Source organism: Neophocaena asiaeorientalis, unplaced genomic scaffold (genome assembly GCF_003031525.2).
Source record: "Neophocaena asiaeorientalis asiaeorientalis breed wild unplaced genomic scaffold, Neophocaena_asiaeorientalis_V1.1 scaffold263, whole genome shotgun sequence".
Classification (NCBI taxonomy): Eukaryota; Metazoa; Chordata; class Mammalia; order Artiodactyla; family Phocoenidae; genus Neophocaena; species Neophocaena asiaeorientalis.
The window spans coordinates 1,648,638-1,670,589 of NW_020175015.1; the positions used below are offsets into that span (position 1 = coordinate 1,648,638).

Genomic DNA, 21,952 nt, shown 5'->3' on the forward strand with positions numbered 1-21,952 from the left:
TCTCCTACTGTCACTTAAATGTATCAGTCACCTTTTTTCTGCTTCTCTTTCTGCCTTATATAGTTCAGGCCCTCACTATATCATGCCTAAATTATTGTAATACCCTCTTAACTGGTCTCCCCACTTCTAGAATCATTTCTTGTAATCCGTTCTTCCCACCACCAGAAGAGTGGCCTTTGTAAAATATAATTCCACTCATGGCACAGACTTTGGCAGATTTCCAGGGAATATAATGGCATGAATACAGATGTTTAACCTCCCCCTTTGCATCCTCACCCCCAAGAAACCAATTAAAATAATTTTAATGTGAGGAGGAAATAGAGTAGGTACTAACAGATCCTCATCACCCCTTCAAATTTGAGGGGCATGGGCCTGAAGCCATAGAAGAGATTGGAACTGCACTACTTAGAACCACTTGTGCTGCAGGATGGCTGCTCTCAGGAGTGGCAACTCCCAAAGGGCCAAGCCAGATGCAGATTCCTCAAACAGAAAACCTGTGAGAAGCTGGGCTTTGTCTTGAACACAGGGTATAATTTATGGGGTTCTTCCTCCAAGTAATGGGCAGTAAATCCAGCCATACACAACCACAGCTGTATACCAGAAATACAGAACAATCAGGCACCAAAGTTAACTAGATACTGAAAGCTGATCCCTAGGGCAGAGTGAATCATTCATCCACCTTATTCTTTCAACTGACAGCTTGTGCTTTTGTGGCTTACAGGTACTATTATCCTAATGTGAGAGACCAGATGGTCGCCAAAGGAACCTTGCCATTATCGAGGATCTGTGCCATTGTAACCATGCAGCACCGTGAGGATGTGGGAATACAGACCTTTAATCTCCCTTTAACCCCCAGGCTTGAGAATAGGAATGAACTAAGGAACCAATCATCAGGTAATTGAAGACTAGTTTATCTTTCCCTAGCATATATAAATATCCTTTTTCTCTCGTAAATTAGTGATTCTTCACATTTTGTAGTACTTACCTTTTTAAGAATCTGATAAAAAACTATGAGACACCTTCCCTTAGAAAAAGAGTGTAGAATATACACTGCAAATTTTGTATATAATTTTAGAAAATTCATAGTTATGTAGACTCTGTATATAAATGTTGCTTGTCTCATCTCACCTTTAACTTCAGCAAGCATTTGATAAGCCCTCATGGCATAAAACCTAAGTCTCATATAGGTGTACTCAGAGAATTATTATTCCAGGGCAACATGATGTAGGATTGCAAGAATATAGTCAGCATGAACTGGGAATTCACTGTGAGGGAGGAAGAAGTCAGGATTTAAAGTTAGAAGGGATTAGTTAGAATTTAGAGTTTTCAATTATATCCTAATGGTTTCAGCTGGATGACCCACCCTCCAGATACATCATGAATAACTAGAATTAGCCTTCTAAATCAAGTTACTGTTCATTCTTACCGGAGATTATCTGCCCATACAAAAGGTTTTCTCTTGCTATGATTAAGATTGAGTTGTTCCTCCTGACTGTCACTGATCAGCTTGTTCTGTTGTTCCTTAAACCTTTCCTGAAATGTGATAGAATTTTTATAAAAGGATGGCATGTAAAGGTGTTTAAGGTGGTGGCAGTAGGAGGGTGACAGAAATATATGAGTGCAAAAACCTTTTAAAGGTTTAAAAAAGAAGAAAGGTTAGAGTCCATCTCAATTCTATAAAAATAACTGGGATTAAGTTCTGCCTCTGATAGTTAATGTGATTTTGGCAAGCAGTTGAATCTCTGAGCCATAGTTTCTTGGATATAAAGTGAAAATAGTGACATCTGTTCTGCTTTATTAATCCTAAAGTACAATAATATAATGTGATTCTGACCACAGACAGATTGTTTCACTGCTAAGGCCCCATATTGTTCATTAGGATTATAGTGTTTATCCTCTTCCTTCCTTCCTGACTAGACTTGGAGTTTGGTAGAACAGAGATTATTCCAACCAACCTTCTTTTCATTTTTCCTTTTGCCCTCATTCTTTAGGTTTACTGGATGTGGGCCTAAGGTACAGGTGTACTCCAAGGACAGCAGAGGGAGTTCTTGCAGCCCGAGCCGTCTGCATCTCAGTCCAGATTATTAGAGCCTGTGGTTTGCAAGCAGCAGCCAAGTAAGTTCACCTTAGAAAAGCAATTCTCAAAGCAAACCTTTCTCCACTGCAGTCCACATGATATGTGATGCCCAAATAACGTAAAACTTTCTTGCATACAATTTCCAGTTTATTAAACACAACTCTACTCTTTTTCTCTTAAGAAAGCATGTAGGAATATAAGTGAATAAATCACTTGCAAATTTTGCTGTTTTAACTGTTATTAGCAATTTAGTTCCTTGACCTTGTCCAGCGATTTTATCCTCTACCCTACTTACCCTCTTATTCCCAAGGTCAGACCCTATGCCCACCAACCATGCCAGGACCAGTCACCACTACACCTTCTCAATAGTCTCTCATGTTCAATCTCTGAGTACCACCTCCTATTTTTCTAGCTTATTCCCCTTTAGTCTGTTCTCAATACAGAAGCCAGTGACCTTATGAAAACTTAAATCAGGTCTTGACACACATCTTCTTAAAACCCACCAATGCCTTTGCATCTCATTCAGAGTAAAAGCCAGAGTCTTTAAAATGGCTGTAAGACCCCACATGATCTGACCCCGTTATCTTTATGACCTCCTCTCTTCCTGGTAGTTGCTGCTCTACTCACTCCACCCCAGGCACTGGCTTTCTTGTTACTTCTGAACACACCATGCTCTTTTTCCCCTCAAGGCCTTTGTCTTGCTATTTTCTCTGCCCGAAACACTGTTTCTGTGTATAAACAGCATGGCCCTCTCTTCCCTCCTTCAGGTCTTCACTCATTCTTCTCTCTAATTTGGACGTTCTTCCTCCTTTTGTCCTCTAAACAAGCTTCTGTTTTCTTCAAGACTTTGCAGCCTTCCTCTGTCTCTCCTACATGTAGATAGAATTGGTGCTTTGTCCTTTGTCTCTTAGCACCTTGGTTGTAGCACATATCACTCTGTTTCAATTATTGCATACATGAGTTTTCCTCACCTAGGCTGTGAGTTCCTATAGACACAGGTACTGCCTGAACTCCTCTCTGTCCCTGCCACCACATAGCATAGTTCCAGCACGTATCAGGTGCCCAGTAAGGAGAACTAGATCACGATCCTGAGGCAGACTAGCTCACTTTGGACATGAATTCAAGAAAGAGGCAAGTGCTCCTTAACTTCAGATTATTTACCTTTAACTTCATAGTCGCTAAATAACTAATGGGATTACTTCCGTGTGAGATCTGACACTGAAGTAGCTGGTAAAATGTTCAGTCTAATTAATATTTTTCCTCACTAAATTCTCCAAATGGACTTTTCCAATAATTGCTTGAGAACATCTTAGTGTTAGTGAGATGCCAGGGCAGTTTTTTAATCATATTTTCCCATATATTCAAACTCTTGATGGTTTCTCATTGTCAGTAGCAGTGGTCTCCTAATTTTAATTTTACATTCCTATTAATAAAAAAATAAAAACTTAGCATACTCTCTAAATATGTGTATACTTATTCATGTATAAGTCATCTTCATGTACTACTACACTAATATATACACTATAAAATATACCAGAGAGTAGTAAAACTTTAATATATGAGATAACAACTCTAGAAGTTTTAATAATTTTTTCCTATGCTCAAAGTTTACCCTATGAACCCCCTAGATTGTACTCACTCCACTTCAGGGTGGTGGTCAACAACAGGATAAGGTCCAACCTGCTTGCTCAACGTGGCATTTAAGACCCTTCAAAATATCTTAATCTGAGTCTTGAAAGAAGAGTAGGAGTTAATCATAATGCCCAAGAAAGCTGAAGACTATTCTGGTCAAAGAGAAGAACATGTGCAAAGGCCATGGAGGCATGAAACTTGTGTATAATGGAGTACCTGTTCTGGGTAAGACCCAGCCCAGGTCAGAATTCCTAAACATGGTGTTAAATTAACTACTGTTTAATTGACAGAGAAGGACTTGGAATTTCGATACTCAGTAGACCTCAGAGAGACTGAGTAATGGATAAGAAACTCAGTTGCTTTTCTCTCTGGGAACTCACAGGGAAAGTCAGATTAGATGGCAGGCAGTTTTTTGTAAGTCCCGCATTGGGTCTGTGTTGTGCTTTTAAGAAAAAAGGACAAGAAGCCAGACCAGTACAATGGAGTGTCCTTGTAGTATCACTCTAGTAGGCAGATGAATATTGTCTCCCTCATATACACATACACTGTAATATCGAGATTACTAAGAAAACACATAGTGGCATTGCCAGAAGCCTAAACAGGAAACACATGGTTGGTTAGTGTTCTTGGTGGCCTTGTGGAAATGGTGATGTTTTCTAGGCAGTCAAGCTGATTTCTGATATTACCTCCTTCTCATTCCCACCCTTCTCCCCTACAGGGCTTTGGCTGAGCAGGAACCTGCTCTGCAGTTTAATGCCACAGTCGGGGTCAATGCCTTTGTTACCACTCATCTGTCCTTCCTGCCCAAGGGAGAACAGCGCCAAACCCACCCTGTGGCCTGTTCCTTCTGCCCTGAGTTCTCCCATCACAGTGAATTCTCATGTAACTTGGTAACTCAGCACTGCAGTGGAGAAGCCTGTTTCCTGGCAGAGTTGTTGGAGTTTGCAGAAGTTACTTTTGCTATTTATCATGAAGATACCAAGTCAGGTGAGCACCAAATGACTCACAATTAAAATTAAAAAGGGCTCTGTTTTGAATGGTATAGCACTTCCTAGGAGATACATGCTGAAGTGTTTAGGGGTGAGGAGTCATATTTGCAACTTACTTCTGAAGGGTATAGCAGAAATATGTAGAATACCTAGTATTTGAGAGAATGTAGAGAGAGATAAAGCAAATGTGTCAAGATGTTAGTGGGTGAATCTAGGTGAAGGGTATATAGGAGTTCATTGTAGTATTCTTTTAACTTTTCTGTATGTCTGAATTTTTCAAAATTTAAGTGTGTGCATACACATACTTAATGATTTAATTAAAATGATTTAGAAGGCATTCAAGTTTTGACTGGAGCAAGATGATTTCTAATGCATCTTCCAACACTGAAATTCACTGAGTGTAAGTGGAGGATTATATGGCTCTATTGTAATACAAGCCCTTTGGTCAGTAGACCACCAAATAATTTCTCTTTCTTTGTTTGATTTAACAGCCAGTGATATAACCAGTATCCGCTCATTCAAAGATTATCTGCTTGGAGTAGTAAAGATTCCAACAAAAGATCTGCTGATCAAGAGATCTGGTAGGGATCCTGGATTATCATTTTCTAATTCTACCCTTTCCCATTCACTTCCCTGCAAGAGATCTTCTTGTTTGGCTCTCTTGCAAGATATGCAAAAAAAAATAAAAAAATAAAAAACCCCTTAACATATGCTTCTGAATTCTCCCAAATACCTCAAAGGTTTTCCCAAAAACATTTTAAGTCCTTTCCTAATCATTTCAAAGGCCTTCTAATAAAGCAAAGACGCTCAAAACATTGTACTGTCATCTTACTCCAGGAAAGATAATGATGATGATACTACTTATAATAAATATGGCAATACCCATTGCATTATATAGCACTTTGTAAAATATTTTCTCAGATCTTTTTTGAGCTTCATGGTAACTCTTACTGATGGGGATACAGGATTATCTTTTTCTCTTTTTTTTGGCGGTACACGGGCCTCTCACCACTGTGGCCTCTCGCGTTGCGGAGCACAGGCTCCGGACGCGCAGGCTCAGCGGTCATGGCTTACGGGCCCAGCCGCTCCGCAGCATGTGGGATCTTCCCGGACCAGGGATCAAACCTGTGTCCCCTGCATCGGCAGGCGGACTGTCAACCACTGCACCACCAGGGAAGTCCCGGGATTATCTTCATTTGACAGATGAGAAAACTTAGGCTTACAGAGGTTAAGTGATTTGTCAACCACACAGCCAGGTAGTAGAATACTAGAAATCAAATCCAGATTTGCCCATTCTTTTTCACTATACCCTCCTCTCTCACTGAAGAAGGAATAAGGGTATGAGGTAAAGACCCAAAAGAAGGCACAACCACCAGGCAGTAGTCTGGAAATATTGGTCCCGTCCTACATTTTACTAGCTCAGTGACCTTGACCTCTCTGAGCCCCACTTACCTTATGGATGGAGACTGTTAATGCTGACAAGTCTACGAGGTAGGAATCAATGAAATAGGATATATAAAGTACCTGACACATAGTAGGCACTCAGTAAATGTTAGTTTTCCTTCTCTGCCCATCTTCCTCCCTAGGATTGTATAATCTAGTTTCCAAAATTTTATCACACATCTCCCAAATTTAATTGTGAATTGAAGTTTGAGCAATACTCAATAAACAGGTACTATGTGCCTGCCAGAGAGAAGTCTCTACAACTTGATATAGGGTTCAAATCTCACTTCTGTCACTAACTGTTTGTGATCTAGAACAACTCACTTCATCTCTCAGATCCATAGTTTCCTCATCTCTAAAAATGGAAATAATAAGATCTTTGCAAGATTTTCGAAGCATTCAATGAAATTATACACGTGAAAGATCTTTGCACAGGACTGGGCACATAGGACAACTCAGTTTCCTTCCTTCTGAAACTTACTACAGAGTTTGTCAGAGAATAGGCACCATCTGAGAAATCCCACCTTCACAAATTAAATTTAACCCCTTGGAAATAAACCTTTTAGACAGTTTGGAATGTATCATTGGTCTTTATATTCAGAGTTATTCTAGGGTGAACATTGTGTTTTGTTTCTTCCTGCCAGTAATCTCAATTACAGAATCACAGAGCAAGAGGAATAATCTAATCCACTTACATGCTGAAGTGGTGTGAAATTTTTTATGTATTTGTATTTGTACATTTTTCTGGGGATAACTTTCATTAGAGCCGAAGGGGTCTGTGACCAAATAATGTTAAGAAGCACTAGGTTGTGAGGAAATTAATACCCAAGTGGTGAGAAATTACTAAAGCCAAAGCCATAGGTTCTTAGACCGACCAAGTCAAATGGAGTCATAGAGATCAACCTCCTCATTTCAGTGTCATCATTTTATAAATGAAAACTTGGAAGGCCCAAAAAAATTAAATGCCTTTTCCAAAAATCATAACACCTAAATGGCCTTTGGCAAATTAATCTCAATAAGTCTGAATCTTCCCATCTATAATTTTTTTTTTTTTTTGTGGTACGCGGGCCTCTCACTGTTGTGGCCTCTCCCGTTGCGGAGCACAGGCTCCGGACACGCAGGCTCAGCGGCCATGGCTCACGGGCCCAGCCACTCCGCGGCATGTGGGATCTTCCCGGACCAGGGCACGAACCCGCGTCCCTTGCATCGGCAGGCGGACTCTCAACCACTGCGCCACCAGGGAAGCCCCCATCTATAATTTTAATTAATACAAAACCTTTCTCAGAAAATTGCTGTGAATATTATACCAATCCACAATCTGTTTTACGTAATTATGAAATCCAAAAAGCTCAGAAAGTCAAAAGTTTTTAATTAACTCGTTAAGCAGCCAAACCTGACCTCAACTGACATGAGACTAGTCTTTATTTTCTGACTTAGGCCACTGCCTGATTATATAGCTTTATTGGAACACATTGTGCCCATTCATTTACATATTTTCTGTGTCCACTTTCTCACTACAACAACATAGCTGAATAGTTGCAACAGAGACCATATGGCCAAAAGCCTAAAATACTTACTATCTGGCCTTTTACAGAATAAGTTTACCAACCCCTGACCTATGTGACCACTGACTAGTACGTAATATTCAGTTTATGTACCACAGTATCTTTCTAAAATCTGAAAATTTTTAAATTCAGAAACAAATCTGACCCTAAGGGTTCTAGATAAGATATTGTGAACCGGGACTTCCCTGGTGGTGCAGTGGTTAAGAATCCGCCTGCCAGTGCAGGGGACACGGGTTCAAGCCCTGGTCTGGGAAGATCCCACATGCTGCGGAGCAACTAAGCCTGCGAGCCACAACTACTGAGCCTGCGTGCCACAACTACTGAAGCCCGTGTGCCTAGAGCCTGTGCTCCGCAACAAGAGAAGCCACTGCAATGAGAAGCCCATGTACACCAACGAAGAGTAGCCCCCGGTCACCACAACTAGAGAAAGCCCACATGCAGCAAGAAAGACCCAATGCAGCCAAAAATAAATAAATAAATAAATAAAATTTAAAGGAAAAAAAAAAAAAAGATATTGTGAACCTATAATAGATGGTGTGTAGACTTTAAAGCCAGCTAGGCCTGGGTTCAAATCCTGGCTCTACTACCTGGTAGCTATAATGACTTAGGCAGGTCTCTTCCATTTCCTCATCTGCAAATTAGGGATTATTATCCCATTTAATCCTCAGAACTTCACAGGGTTATTAAGAGAATTAAATGAAGTAATATATATAAAGCATAAGAGAATTTCTGACACATAATAGATGCTCAGTAACAAGTAGCTAATATTTTTAATTGTTATTTTGAAATCTAGTGCCTGGTCCTTGGTATGTGTTCACTAAGTGGCAATTCCCTTGGTGAAAGACCCGGGGCTAGACCCCAGATCTCCTGACCTTGTCCCATGCCTTCTCCATTGTACTCATAGTACCATAATAATATTTCACATTTTTTATTTTCTTTCAAAGCTCTTCCAAAATCATTATCTCATTTGACAATTATAATAAGGTTGTCTGGTAGGCAAGATCAGCACTATTTTTCCCATTTGTCAGGTAAGGAAATAGAACTGAGAGAAATTAATGGCTTACCCAGACTGAACCACTAGTTTTGGGCTGAGCCAAGAAGAAAATGCAGGTCTTCCAGCTCCAAGCTTTTGTTCTTCCACCTGATCTCATTGTCTTTCAGTGGTCAGATGAAACAAACTTCAATGCACTGTGGGTATATGTTTTCTCTTCTGTCTTGGGCCAGGGTGATAGTGGCTATGGGGTGGAAAGTGGCTAAGTCTTTTTACTTTTAAAACAATAATTGAAGAATCTTCCTTTTCTTTCATAAGGGATCACAGGATGGTATCCTATCATTTTACCAGAAGAGGGGGCCCTGCCTCACGGCTTGGAGCTCATGCAGAAGATTGTGGGTGGTCTGGAGCTTTCCATTTCCTTCACGCATCCTGGAGACAGAGAGCGGGTGTTGGAAGCTGCTGAGCTATTGGGCTGGAGCTTTGAGAATAATCTGAAGGATTTTGTCAAGATGGATGAAGAGGAGCCAGCCAGTGTTACCATCTCCACCCCGAGGCTCTGGCTGCCTATCCATTGCGTGCTGCTTGCTGGCCAGAAGCACATTCATAAGAATACATATTGCTACCTCCGCTACAAGCTGTACGATCATGAAGGCTTTTGGACCCCTCTCAAGAAGCCTAAGGAATCTGCAAACAAAAAGCAGGTCATGGTTACTTTCAAGGCATCCAAAAGAGCAGAAGTCTCTAGGAGCCCATCACTGCTTTGGTACTTCAGAGAGGAAAGGTTAGAGATCCAAGTTTGGCGGGCTTATGGCAATGACAGTGTGGAGAGGCCCCATCAGACAGACAGCTGGATTGGCTCAGCCTATGTGGACCTGGCCAGACTTGGGGAGAGGTCAGCAAGGACACTAACTGTCAGTGGTAAGTGAGGAACCAGCCTTAGCACTTGTGGTTTGAGCAACTGCTGCTCCATGACAAGCACTGTGTGAGACACCCTCTCAGACATTATTTTATTTGATCCTCCCAGCAATCCTGTGAGGTAGGTATGAAACCTGTTTTTCAGTCATGAAAATGGAGGCTCAGGTAGGTTGGGTAACTGCCCAGGGTCACATGTTAGTAAGTGTTCTTTCCATTATTGCATGTTGAAAGATTAATAGTAATTTAGTAATACTTCTTAAAACTACAGAGATTTCAGAAAGAGGTTTGCTGGATGCTTTAAGAAGGGCATTATCTAATGACAGTATACCTTAGTGGAGTCTAAGGTATACTGTCTGAGATCTAAGAACTGGTGCTGAACTTTGTAGCCTTAGACTACATCCAAATTCATAAGGTTGTTGCACCTAACATAGTGTCTAGAACATTGTAAGCCCTCAGTTAATACATGTAAAATAAAAATGAGTGAATTTAGGAGACTACCTTTAACCACCTGTATAAGAGCCTATATTATAATCTAGAATGTTGGTTTTAAAATACACTGAAAAGCATACCTGCTAATGAGATTAGGATATCCTCTCTCTCTGGTCAGCACATCTTGGAATCATAAAATCTACATGGTAATAAACTGGTTTGAAAGGAGGAAGGTTACATTTTGCAGTGGCACTATGGGTGCTTTTCTTTCAAACATTTGTTCAGTGTTTGCTACATGTACTTGGCCCTGGGAGTTCAAAGATGAGTCAGAAATAGTTAATGAGCTTATAGTCTAATGGGAGAGTAGAGTAGTAAACAATTACAGCGAAGTATAAGAACTGTGAAAAAGGTATTCTCAGTGGCACTGTGGGAGCACAGGGACACAACATCTCTTTGGTTCAAGGACAGCATCCCAGTGGAAGTGATGATGCTTGACCTGAGTTACAGAGGATTTAGGAGTAAGTCACGAAAAGGAGGAAAGAAGGGTTTTCTAAACGGAAACAGCGTGGGTGAAGGCACAGAGGCAGGAAGCAGTTTGATACGTTTTAGGTGCCATGAGTAATTTGGTACTGCTGGATCACAGGATATATAGGTTGGGAAATGATGGGAGATGAAGCTAGACAGCTGGGCAGGAGTACTATGTTGAAGGCCTCTTCTAAGCAGGAGAGTTTAGACTTTTTCGTGAGAGCTATGGAAAGCTATTTTAACGGCTTCTGAAGAGAAGAGTGACACAGCTTTGCTTTCTAGATAGATAAGGCTGGCAACTATAGTACAGATTGGACTGGAGACGGCCAGACTAGACTCTTTACAAACATCATATTTATTCATCTTAACGTTCCTGTAAGGTTAGTTATTGCCCCCACTATACGGTTGAAGAAACTGAGTCACAACCCTATTTTAGCTCTGTTAGCCTTGTGCTCTGACCCTGTTGTTGAGCAGGTGGCCCAAGCTAAAGAAGGAGAACTGAGCAGCTGGGTGATCATCCCAGATTCTCTGGTTCTCTCTGGACCCAGCAGGTATAATTCTGGCTCTGTTGAGCACCTCATCAAATGCCATGTGCCCTGTTTTATCTGGGCTGGCCTAGAATCACTTCAAAGAGACTACAGAAAAAGTCCCCGAAGTGTGGAAGGCTCACTTGAACTAAAGTTCTTAAAGACAGGCTTTTAACTTCACTCTGCTGGAGCAAGTAGGTTTGGGAAACTGAATATAGATTTAGGGATCAGAACTCAAACACAAATACCTCTTTTTATTGAGGGATACCAAAGGCAGTATTCAACTTTTCAGATTGTCCATTCCCTCTTACTTTTCCACTCCCACCAGCTTTTTATCCTCTTGCCTTGAAATCAGACCTCTCACTACTTCCCATTGTTGCAGGTAGTGATGGGGTAGGGGGAGGCAGTAAAAACTCTCACAGTGTGTGTTAACTTCACAGTTTCTTTGCAAATTGGTATATTAGGGCCTGTAGCCCTGCCAAAGGAGAGAGGGCCACAAGCACCCTCAGAGAGCATCTCTAGGTTTAGAGAGTGTCCCTGCTTGCCTAGGCTTATCCTCCTTCATCCTCTTGCAGGTGTGTATCCTCTATTTGGACGAAATGCTTCCAACCTCTCAGGAGCTGCCTTGAGAGTTCATGTGGTTCTCTCCTCTCTTTCTTCACACCCTGGGCCCACTAATGAGCTGGACTCCATGGACTGCAGCAGCCCCAGTGAGTCTGAGCAGCTCCCCAGAGGAAATGATGAGCTCCAGCTCTCTCCACCACATGACCACCAGAAGTCTCCGGCCTCCACCCAGGTCCCCTGCAGCAGCACCACAGCTGAAGTCTGCCTGGCCCAGGAGGGCCCTACTGCACTGGATGGAACTTTTGCAGTCAGTATCCTGGTAGAAAGAGCAATGCACTTGAGCTTGAAAGGTATGTTCTGCTCCCTTATCCATAAACAGGTATCTGACTCCACAGGCTATGGTCCTGTCTTCACAAATCTTTCTAATCATGACAGGGTCTGGAAGAATTGTTAATCATCTTAATCATAATTATATATCTCAAGCCTAAAGGTTTAAGCCAAGTGAAAGCCTTTCTGAGGTCCTAAGTGGGCCTTGTCAGTTATCCTAATTTTGCATATCATAAATTCCCCAGTCCAGAAACCTGAGTATCAGCTTAGATACTTCTCTTTTCCTTCTCCACCATCAAATCATCAGATCTATTAAAATTGCTGTATCTCTTAAATTTCTCTTAGATCTCTACCTTCTTCTCCATTCCTTCCAACTCAGGCCCTCTTCATTATGTACCTAGGGCCAAGGGTTCTTAGCATTGGATCCATAAGCCCACAAGGGTAGGTGAACTTGGATAGGAAAATAATTACTTTTTTTTTTTTTTTTTGCGGTACGCGGGCCTCTCACTGTTGTGGTCTCTCCCATTGTAGAGCACAGGCTCTGGATGCTCAGGCTCATCGGCCATGGCTCACGGGCCCAGCTGCTCCGCGGCATGTGGGATCCTCCCAGACCGGGGCACGAACTCGTGTCCCCTGCATCGGCAGGCGGACTCTCAATCACTGCGCCACCAGGGAATCCCATACATCTTTATTTTTATTAATCTTTAACTAAAATTGAACATTTCCTCCAGTTGTGAGTGTAGGCAATAGACCCTAGTAATATTAACAGTACCTGTGATGTTGTCAACAATAGAAATCATAGGTATTTTCATATCACATTTTAGTTACTGCAGATATCTTGGAATATCATCTATACCTGTCATTACTTCAAAATTACAGTAGTTATTAAACCTACAGTTAGATCTTGTTATGCATTAATAAAACTATAGTGATTACTATGTCACTTTTTTAATGTCTTGATAACTTACGCCAATATAATTTCATTTCTTTGTAATCTTATGTATTTTACAATTAGCATTAAAAATATATATATGGGGCTTCCCTGGTGGCGCAGTGGTTGGGAGTCCGCCTGCCGATGCAGGGGACGCGGGTTCATGGCACAAGGAACCCCTGCCCTACTTTTTATTCAGCCTTGTAATCTCTCCTAAAATTTTCCCTTTTGCCATCACCCTTCTCTTTTGCCTGCTTAATTCCCACTCCTCTCTCAAGACTCAGCTCAAACATCACCATTTACCAGAGTTTCTCTGACATAAAGGCTGCCTCCTGTTTGCTCTCCTAGCACTTTTGCCCTTTTTATCATAACAAATATCACATGTACTAACATTGTTTGCATGATTTTCTTCTCCACTAGGTAGGGGCTGTTTAAGAACAAAGACCTTATCTCATTCATTTATTCATTCATTATTCATTCATTCAGCAACAAAACTTATGTCATATTTGCTATATGTGAGCACTGTCCATGGTGCTGGGGATAAAGCAATGAACAAAACAGACAAAATAGTGCCCTTGTGGAGCTTACATTCTAGTAGGAATGTATTCAGCCCTGTATTTCCAGTAAGTTGTGTGTGTTTGTGACTTTGAGCAAGTTACTGTCTCTCTGTGTCTTGAATTTCTCATCTGTAAATGGCTGTGATTAACAGTTCTGAGGTGTGTGATGGTTCTGAGAGCCAGAAAACCATAGCCTTATGAGTCCAGAAGGTTTAAATATACATCTTCTGGTTTGGCCTCCCTACTCGGTTCCTGTCAATTCTGTGTTGCCTCAGTTTTTCTGTGTATCCTTATTGCTTTGGAACAGAAACAGAATTCATGCTCCTAGTAACTGTTGTCTGTCTTTCATTTCTATTTCTCCATATACACACTACAAACAGACATTACTTCCAGGATTATAAGCTTCTACAAAGACTCTGAGGTTCTCATCCTTCTCATAACCTTTGTGTGTCAGAGACCCTGAAACATTCTATCTCAGGACAAAGTCTTCTCCACATAGTCTTGCTGTGCTGTATTAGAGATACTGAGGTCCATACTGTATGAGTCACAAAGTTGGGAAACAGTTTTTGCTTTTTTACTGCCCTACCAAAGCAGCCCATTTGTGACAAGTCTGATTTGTAAAAACTGAATTTTTTAAAAAGAGAAAAATCAATACATGAATGAATTTAAGGAAAGCACAAAAAAAGCTTTGATTTTTTGCAAGAACTGTTTTGGTTTTTTGTTTTTGCATTGAAAATAAAATTTAACGTGCAAAAATATGGTTATGTTCCATTTTAGGGGTTGCCCCCATATTGCAAAAAGCAAATATACTTGTAACTTCTCAATTAGACAGAGTTACATTCTTTAAATACAGCTTGACAATTGACAATAGTTCATTGAGCACCTCCTTGTGCCAAATTTTATTCTCTTTTTTGTACATTAATTATCTCATTTAATCCTTACCACAGTGGGGTTATTTTATGAACAGATTACAGTACATACCCATTTTATGAATGAGGAAACTGAAGCTCAGAAAGGTAAAATGACTTGAGTTACACAGTTAATAAGCTCTACAGAGCTGCAATTTGAATCCAGCTATGTCTGGATCTAAAACCCATGCTCTTTCCTCTATACCATCCTGACTCTTAGGTATGAGATAAACCGTGTTTACCAGTTGGTCCTGTTTACTCTCTGTATTTAAAAGGGTGCTTATGTACTATACACCCAGTCCTGTGCTTATATTGCAAGAATGGTGGTTCAGTTCATCAGGTAGTAAATCTGTGCCAGGCCAGTGCCAGGTACAGAAAGTGCAGAGCAAATGACACATGGTTTCTGTCCTCCAAGAGCTGATAACCCAGATAAGGGGATTAGCAGCTACATGATTATTGATGTATAAAGGAGAATGCTCTAAGGACCAGAAGGATAGGTAATACAATATCTAGTGTGTAGACATGCAGATGGCCAAGAAGCACATGAAAAGCTGCTCAACATCACTAATTATTAGAGAAATGCAAGTCAAAACTACAATGAGGTATCATCTCACACCAGTTAGAATGGGCATCATCAGAAAATCTACAAACAAGAAATGCTGGAGAGGGTGTGGAGAAAAGGGAACCCTCTTGCACTGTGGGTGGGAATGTAAATTGATACAGCCACTATGGAGAACAGTATGGAGGTTCCTTAAAAAGCTAAAAATAGAATTACCATATGACCCAGCAATCCCACTACTGGGCATATACCCAGAGAAAACCATAATTCAAAAAGACACATGCACCCCAATGTTCATTGCAGCACTATTTACAATAGCCAGGTCATGGAAGCAAACTAAATGCCCATTGACAGATGAATGGATAAAGAAGATGTGGTACATATATACCATGGAATATTACTTAGCCATAAAAAGGAACAAAATTGGGTAATTTGTAGAGACGTGGATGGACCTAGAGACTGTCATACAGAGTGAAGTAAGCCAGAAGGAGAAAAACAAATATCGTATATTAGCGCATGTATACAGAACCTAGAAAAATGGTACAGATGAACCGGTTTGCAGCGCAGAAATAGAGACACAGATGTAGAGAACAAACATATGGACACCAAGCGGGGAAAGTGGTGGGGGGATGGTGGTGGCGGGATGAATTGGGCGATTGGGATTGACATATATACACTAATATGTATAAAATAGATAACTAATAAGAACTTGCTGTATAAAAAATAAATAAAATTCAAAAAAAAGCACAAAAATTATATATCTAGTGTCTAGAGAGTTTAGAAACAGAGAAATCAGACATGTCTAAGAAATCAGAACTTTTTAGAATGAATATGATTTCAGAAAGGTGGGAATGAAATTCTAGGTGGTTATCTCAACTTGAACGAAGATACTGAAGTGGGAAAGTGTGTGTTCTAGGCCTACTTGGAGCAAACATGGGGAATTGTGGTGGCAGTTGATCCTCTTTGGCTGAAGTTCTTGGTCATTACAAGGGATCTATAGAGAATCATGAAGATATAAATAAGAAAATTGCTGAACTGCAGCAAGGGCTCAACTAAGACTAATTGACATGATTTTAGAGTGGCAGTGGACATACTGGTGGCACAATGCTGACTTTTTCCAGCAGTGCTTGGCTTCCTTTCCCTTCCAATTGTAACATATGGCAAGCCATTCCCTAGGCCTTTGCTCATGCACCTTTCTTAGCCAGGATTCCTTTCTCCCTTCCCCAGTTACCAAATTCTCCCCAACATCCTGCTCTTCCTCTTAGGCACCCTGTTCCAGCCACACTGGCCTCTTTGCTTTTTCTTAAATGTATAGGCAGACTCCTGCTTGGGGCCTTTGAATCTGGTGTTCTCTCTGTGCCTGGAATATTCTTCACTCCTGGCCTGTCTTTACTGAAATCACCGGCTCAGCAAAACCTTCCTTGGTCACCCATCTAAAATTACAGCCTTTCTCCAATAATACCTGTCCCTCTTTCCTGCTTTATTTTTTCCTATGGCCTTTAAATAGTGTATTTTGTTTGTTTTCTGTCTTTCTAGAAAAAGAAAAGTCCTACAGAGACAGAAAGGTTTTGTTTTATTTACTGCTAAATCCCCAACACCTAGAACTGTGTCTGACACATAATAAGCAGTAAATATCTGTTAAATGAGGAAGCAGATGAATATGAGACCTTGCTCAAATGCCCTTTTTCTCCTTTTAATACGTTCTCTGATTTTATGCTTTGCTTCTACTGCAGGAAAGTTGCTTATGTGGAAATTTAGCAGAGGAGAAGTTACAGGGATTAATGGATTCATTCAACAAATAGTTATTAAGCTTCCACTGTGTCTAATACAGGGTATAGGATCATGTCCTCTTACACAGAAGGTTTTTGTCACCTTTTCTCTATTCTCACTGCTTCCTTGCTTGTTCAGCCTTCAGAAACTTGGACTAATGGGGTAGCCCTTTCAATGATTGCTGTGGATAATATTCTCTTTCAATATCTTTTTCATTATACTACTGAGGTTATACTTATTACTTTGTACTGAAAATGTTTCTTAATGTGTCTCTCCACTAGGCTGCCTGTTCCTTGGGGACAGGGACTGTGAGTTTATTTCTGTATCTCAACACCTGGGTCTTCCTGATGCAACTAAGCAAGCATAATGTCTTCTTGTTTGTGAATATGATGCTCAACACCTCTCATATTTCTGGTATGAGTTACAAATCTGTAAATCACTTGTTATTTGGCCTCTTTCCATTTAGCCAGTGTAGATCAAGCTTCAGAGTGGACACTTTCAGAGGTCTCTTGTCTCCCAAGTCCTACCCTTGCAGTGATAGGCCCATATAGTCCTTTGCCCTGCAAATATTTATGCTTTAGTCAGACCCTGTGCTGGGCCCTGAGTGTACAGACCTGCCCATCATCTCTCTGAAATTGCCTTCCAAATGATGATATAATAGAAAGACTTCTGGAATGGGAATCAGAAGACTGACTTCTGGCCCTAGCTAAGCCATTAACTTGCTTAGTGACTTTGGGCAAACCCAGTTCTCTTTTCCTCAGCTGTGAAATGTGATGGTCATATAAGATCATCTCTAAGATTCTCTTCACCTCTCATCTTCTAAGAATATGGAGCTGAGGGCAGCATATCCCACACTCTGTGAGTCAGCTATAAATGGCCAAACTTCTGTGAAAACCATGTAGATGCTTCCTTAATATCCACGTTGGCTGTCCTCCTGCCTTCAACAGTGTTCTCTGTGTGTCTGTCCCTCTCATGCCGTAGAAGCTTCTTGCTTGAGGAAGGAAACGAATGATTCCTAGTGCAAAGCTGCATGCAGAGGATTCACTAACAGCCCTGAATTATGCCTTAAACCTGAGGCAGCATAGTCCCCACTGTGGTCCTGGTTCTGAAATACAAGAGTTTCTTGGATACTTTTGTTAGAAAAAGCTCTAAGGAACCTTCAAGAACCAGCGTCAGTACTTATAAGACTTGTGTACTTATACTCAACATGACCGGTATCTCTAGCCCTGTCTTACAAATGAGGCAATCAAGGAACAGAAAGGTAAAGTGATTTGAGGTAATCTAAATTATACTCAGTGAAAATCAAAACCATCTTCAGTATCATCATCCTTTAGAGGCTCTCTTTCAACTACCCAGGCAGGGTTATGGGTCCTTCTCTGTTCCCACAGTCCCCTGTGCTTTTGGCATAGTCTTTATCTTATTGTATTATAATTATCTGTGTGTCTGCCTGCAGGTCAAGAATCAGATCTGACTCATCTGTGCAGGTGTGCCACAGAGCAGCTGTCAATTAATGTTAGCTTAACAAAACTGAACTAGGTTTTTATTAACATAAAAATTTGGGCATTGCTTGAGGGAAAGTTTCCATCTGTTCACTCCAGGCCAGAGGGAGAGCTTTTCTCTTAACCAGGTAGAATTAATTAGAAGTATTGCAGTGGAATATCCCTGGAATAGGAGTTAGGAAACCTGGCTGGATCTTCCAAATGCTAGTTTACCAGATGTGTGACGAGCAAGCCACTTTACCCCTCTGTTCCTTGGTTGCCTTATTTGTAAAATAGAGATAGATACACCCATCTTGTGTGATTATCAGGGATGTCATCAGCACAAGTTTAGTACTGATAAGAAAACTGTAAGCTGTAAAGTGTTAAAAATAAGGGGTTGTTATTTTAATCTCATTGAAGCAATCGTACCATTTTTTGATGCATAAAACTACTACTTTTCATACTTATGTAAAACATAGGAAATCCAGTGAAAACTCTTAAAATGGTAAAGCTGGTTCATCTCAAGTCCTCTTAACTGCTCTCAATGTGTGTCCCAACCCAGTAGGAAGTATAGCAGTTTTCATCTCGGCTGCCTCCAAAAGTATATCAGAACTTGACCTTTTCCAGGAAGGTAAACAGGCCCAGCTAAATTTCCAACCACAAGGGGAGAGCCAGGGAAACCTGATAGACCCAAGCAGATTTCTTTATCACCTGCCTCTTTGGCTGAAAGGAGTATTTCTGTTCAAGACTGAATAAGGACACTTTTTTTCCAAAGTAAAAATAGTACTTCTCTTTCAGGGACTTTAGCAAATAGCAGCCTCAAAAATAACAAACCTTAAAAGGTGGGGTTGAGGTATGAGAGAGATCTGAGCAGTATTGGTGTATATCTAGAATCATAGAATTTTATCGTAGGAAGTAATGTGAGAGCACATGTTTCTGATGAAGAAACTTGATGCCCAGAGAGCCAGAATGAAGTACCCAATATGTCACAGTAAATCAGTGGCAGGGTACACCAGAACCGAGGGGTCCTATCTCAGAACTACAGTTGGTCCTCTCTGCTGATTTCTCTCAGAGCTTTCCTGAGCAGATGCTGCTGTCCTCTGCTGGCGCACACAGCACGCACACAAGGCAGCTTCTCTCTCTTCTCCAACCCTGGCAGTCATCTGTAGACAAAGGGCAGCAGGGAGTCTGCAAACCTTTAATAAGGGCCGTGGGCCTACTTTGTGCATTAGTTTAGTGAGGGAAACACAGACACACACAGATATTGTAGAATACTATGGAAGCTGTCAGTATAGAGGCAGATTATCTCTCCCTAGCTGTGAGGATTTATGAGGATTCTGTTGGAAGAAATCAGTTGAGAAAGAAGCTTGAGACCTATTAATACTAAGGAAAATGGGAGACAGAGAGAGAGAGGTGAGATTGAGAGAGAGATGGAAGCTGTGTCAGGGAGAGTACAGTTACAGGAAACAACTCCCTCCAGCCATTTTATTTACCTATTTTTATATATTTATTTATTTATTTATTTTTGGCTGTGTTCGGTGTTCGTTGCTGCGCGCAGGCTTTCTCTCATTGCGGCAAGCAGGGGCTATTCTTCGTTGCGGTGTGCGGGCTTCTCATTGCAGTGGCTTCTTTTGTTGTGGAGCACGGGCTCTAGGCACGCGGGCTTCAGTAGTTGTGGCACATGGGCTCAGTAGTTGGGGCTCACGGGCTCTAGAGCGCAGGCTCAGTAGTTGTGGTGCATGGGCTTAGTTGCTCTGCGGCATGTGGGATCCTCCCAGACCAGGGCTTGAGCCCATGTCCCCTGCATTGGCAGTCAGATTCTTAACTACTGCGCCACCAGGGAAGTCCCACTCCAGCCATTTTAAACAGAGAGGAGTTTAATATAGATTATTAAGGTACTTCAAGTTATTGGAAGGGCTCAGGGAGTGGGCTCTAGTCTAAGCTTTCAGGAGAGAACCAGTAGATCTTTTAAATTTGAAATACAGTGCCAACACTGCAGCCCAGTGATCGGAAACTCTCATCAGCACTATTGACATGGGGCCTCTGGGGCCTCAGGGACCAAACCCTGGAGCAGAAAACTCAGTGTCATCCTTGCTAGTAGTAAAAGCAAAAGGGAAAGGAACATGTCCTCTGCCTCACGTCTGCCTTCCAGATCTGTTGTAATGGCATATAACAGATAGAGACCAATTTGTATCCATACTCTAGCACAAAAGAGTCTGTGACCCTTTCAATCTCTACAACAAAGGAATACAATACAGTAAAAGTTAGTGGGGGTGGATGCTGAGCAAGTCAGTCCATGTAATACTGTTGAGTTTCACAAAAATAAAACTTTTTTAAGAAGATAGCTCACTAGATAAAGGTACCATTAGTGCTATTCTGTACATTTTACATTAGTAACCACGGGTGCTATATTATTGATTTACATTAACTATTCTTTGCTTACTACCATTTTATTAGAATCATTTTTTCCTGCTCTTTCAAGAATATGCTTGTAAACTGGTTTTGCCAGGTTGTAGCCAGTGGTTTTTTGTTTTATTTTGTTCCTCCTGTAGTTCTTCTGTGTATCTTAGTGTTTCTCTGCCTGCTGGTTAAGCCTTTCTCTGGGTCCTGCTTTGTTGGCAGCTCTTGCACACACCTCAGCTCCCTCCTGCCTGGAAGCCACTACCAGCTCTCACTTCTAAGGCTAGCATTCCTCTTCCTCCTCTTCAGTTCTCTTTCCCAAGGCCTCCTTGCAAAATCTCCACTCCTTTGTCTCTGTTCATCACCCATTTTCTTTCTTTATTAATTATCCCCAGTAAGAGGGACTAAAAAGTAATGCCATCTGGTCTGGTTGTTAGAAGTCACGATATTAAATAACATGACATAAATTTTTTACCAAGATTTGGGGGGAAAATATCATTTTTAGTTTAAACAAATAGGGCTATAGTAAGAAAGATAATGTAAAATCCTCATGAAATTTTAGATAAAATACAAGCCTGTTAATAGATGTCATGTGTGTTGTTGCTCTTTCAAGGCAACAAGAACCCCAATGCTCCAGAGTTTAGTATTTACTTGTCTCTAAAAGTTGTTACTTTGGTGGGAAAATTTGAAAAGAATTGGTCTACTCTAATGCAAATTAGAGAACAGACTTGTGGTTGCCAAGGGGAAGGGGGGTGGGGGAGGGAAGGACTAGGAATGTGAGATTAGCAGATGTAAACTATTATATGTAGGATGGATAAACAAAGTTCTACTATAGAGCACAGGGGACCATATTCAATATCCTGTGATAAACCATCATGGAAAAAATATTTTTTAAAATGTCTGTGTGTGTATAACTGAGTCACTTTGCTATACAGCAGAGATTCCCACAACATTGTAAATCAGCTATACTTTAATAAAAAATAAAACAATTTTTTTAAAAAAGCACTTAATAAAACTACAAAAAAAAATTGTTCTACTCTAATGGAAATTCTTTTGGTTGAGGAAAACATAGCAAAGCAAAATTGCAGGCACTTCTGTTTCCCTAAAGAATGTTGAAGTTGGAGAGATCTAATGATGGGGGTATAACGTTCAGAGATTCTGCCTAGAGAGTCAAGAGAGGCTTCTCAGAGTAGAAGGTATTAGAGTCTGTCTTGCGTTATGCGGGCCTCTCACTGTTGTGGCCTCTCCTGTTGCGGAGCACAGGCTCTGGACGCGCAGGCTCAGCGGCCATGGCTCACGGGCCCAGCCGCACCGCGGCATGTGGGATCTTCCCGGACCGGGGCACGAACCCGTGTCCCCTGC

At 41.1% G+C, this 21,952-nt stretch overlaps 1 protein-coding gene across 4 annotated transcripts in view; it reads left to right on the forward strand.

Annotated features, from left to right (window-relative positions):
* C2CD3 (C2 domain containing 3 centriole elongation regulator) overlaps positions 1–21,952 on the forward strand; it is a 124,951-nt gene that overhangs the window by 63,824 nt on the left and 39,175 nt on the right. For all 4 annotated transcript variants that reach the window (XM_024761948.1, XM_024761950.1, XM_024761949.1 and 1 more), the window contains exons 19-24: positions 722–894; positions 1,992–2,115; positions 4,428–4,696; positions 5,190–5,279; positions 9,016–9,618; positions 11,672–12,010. In XM_024761948.1, the coding sequence (XP_024617716.1) occupies positions 722–894; positions 1,992–2,115; positions 4,428–4,696; positions 5,190–5,279; positions 9,016–9,618; positions 11,672–12,010 (1,598 nt within the window). The remainder of the gene's footprint in view (positions 1–721; positions 895–1,991; positions 2,116–4,427; positions 4,697–5,189; positions 5,280–9,015; positions 9,619–11,671; positions 12,011–21,952) is intronic.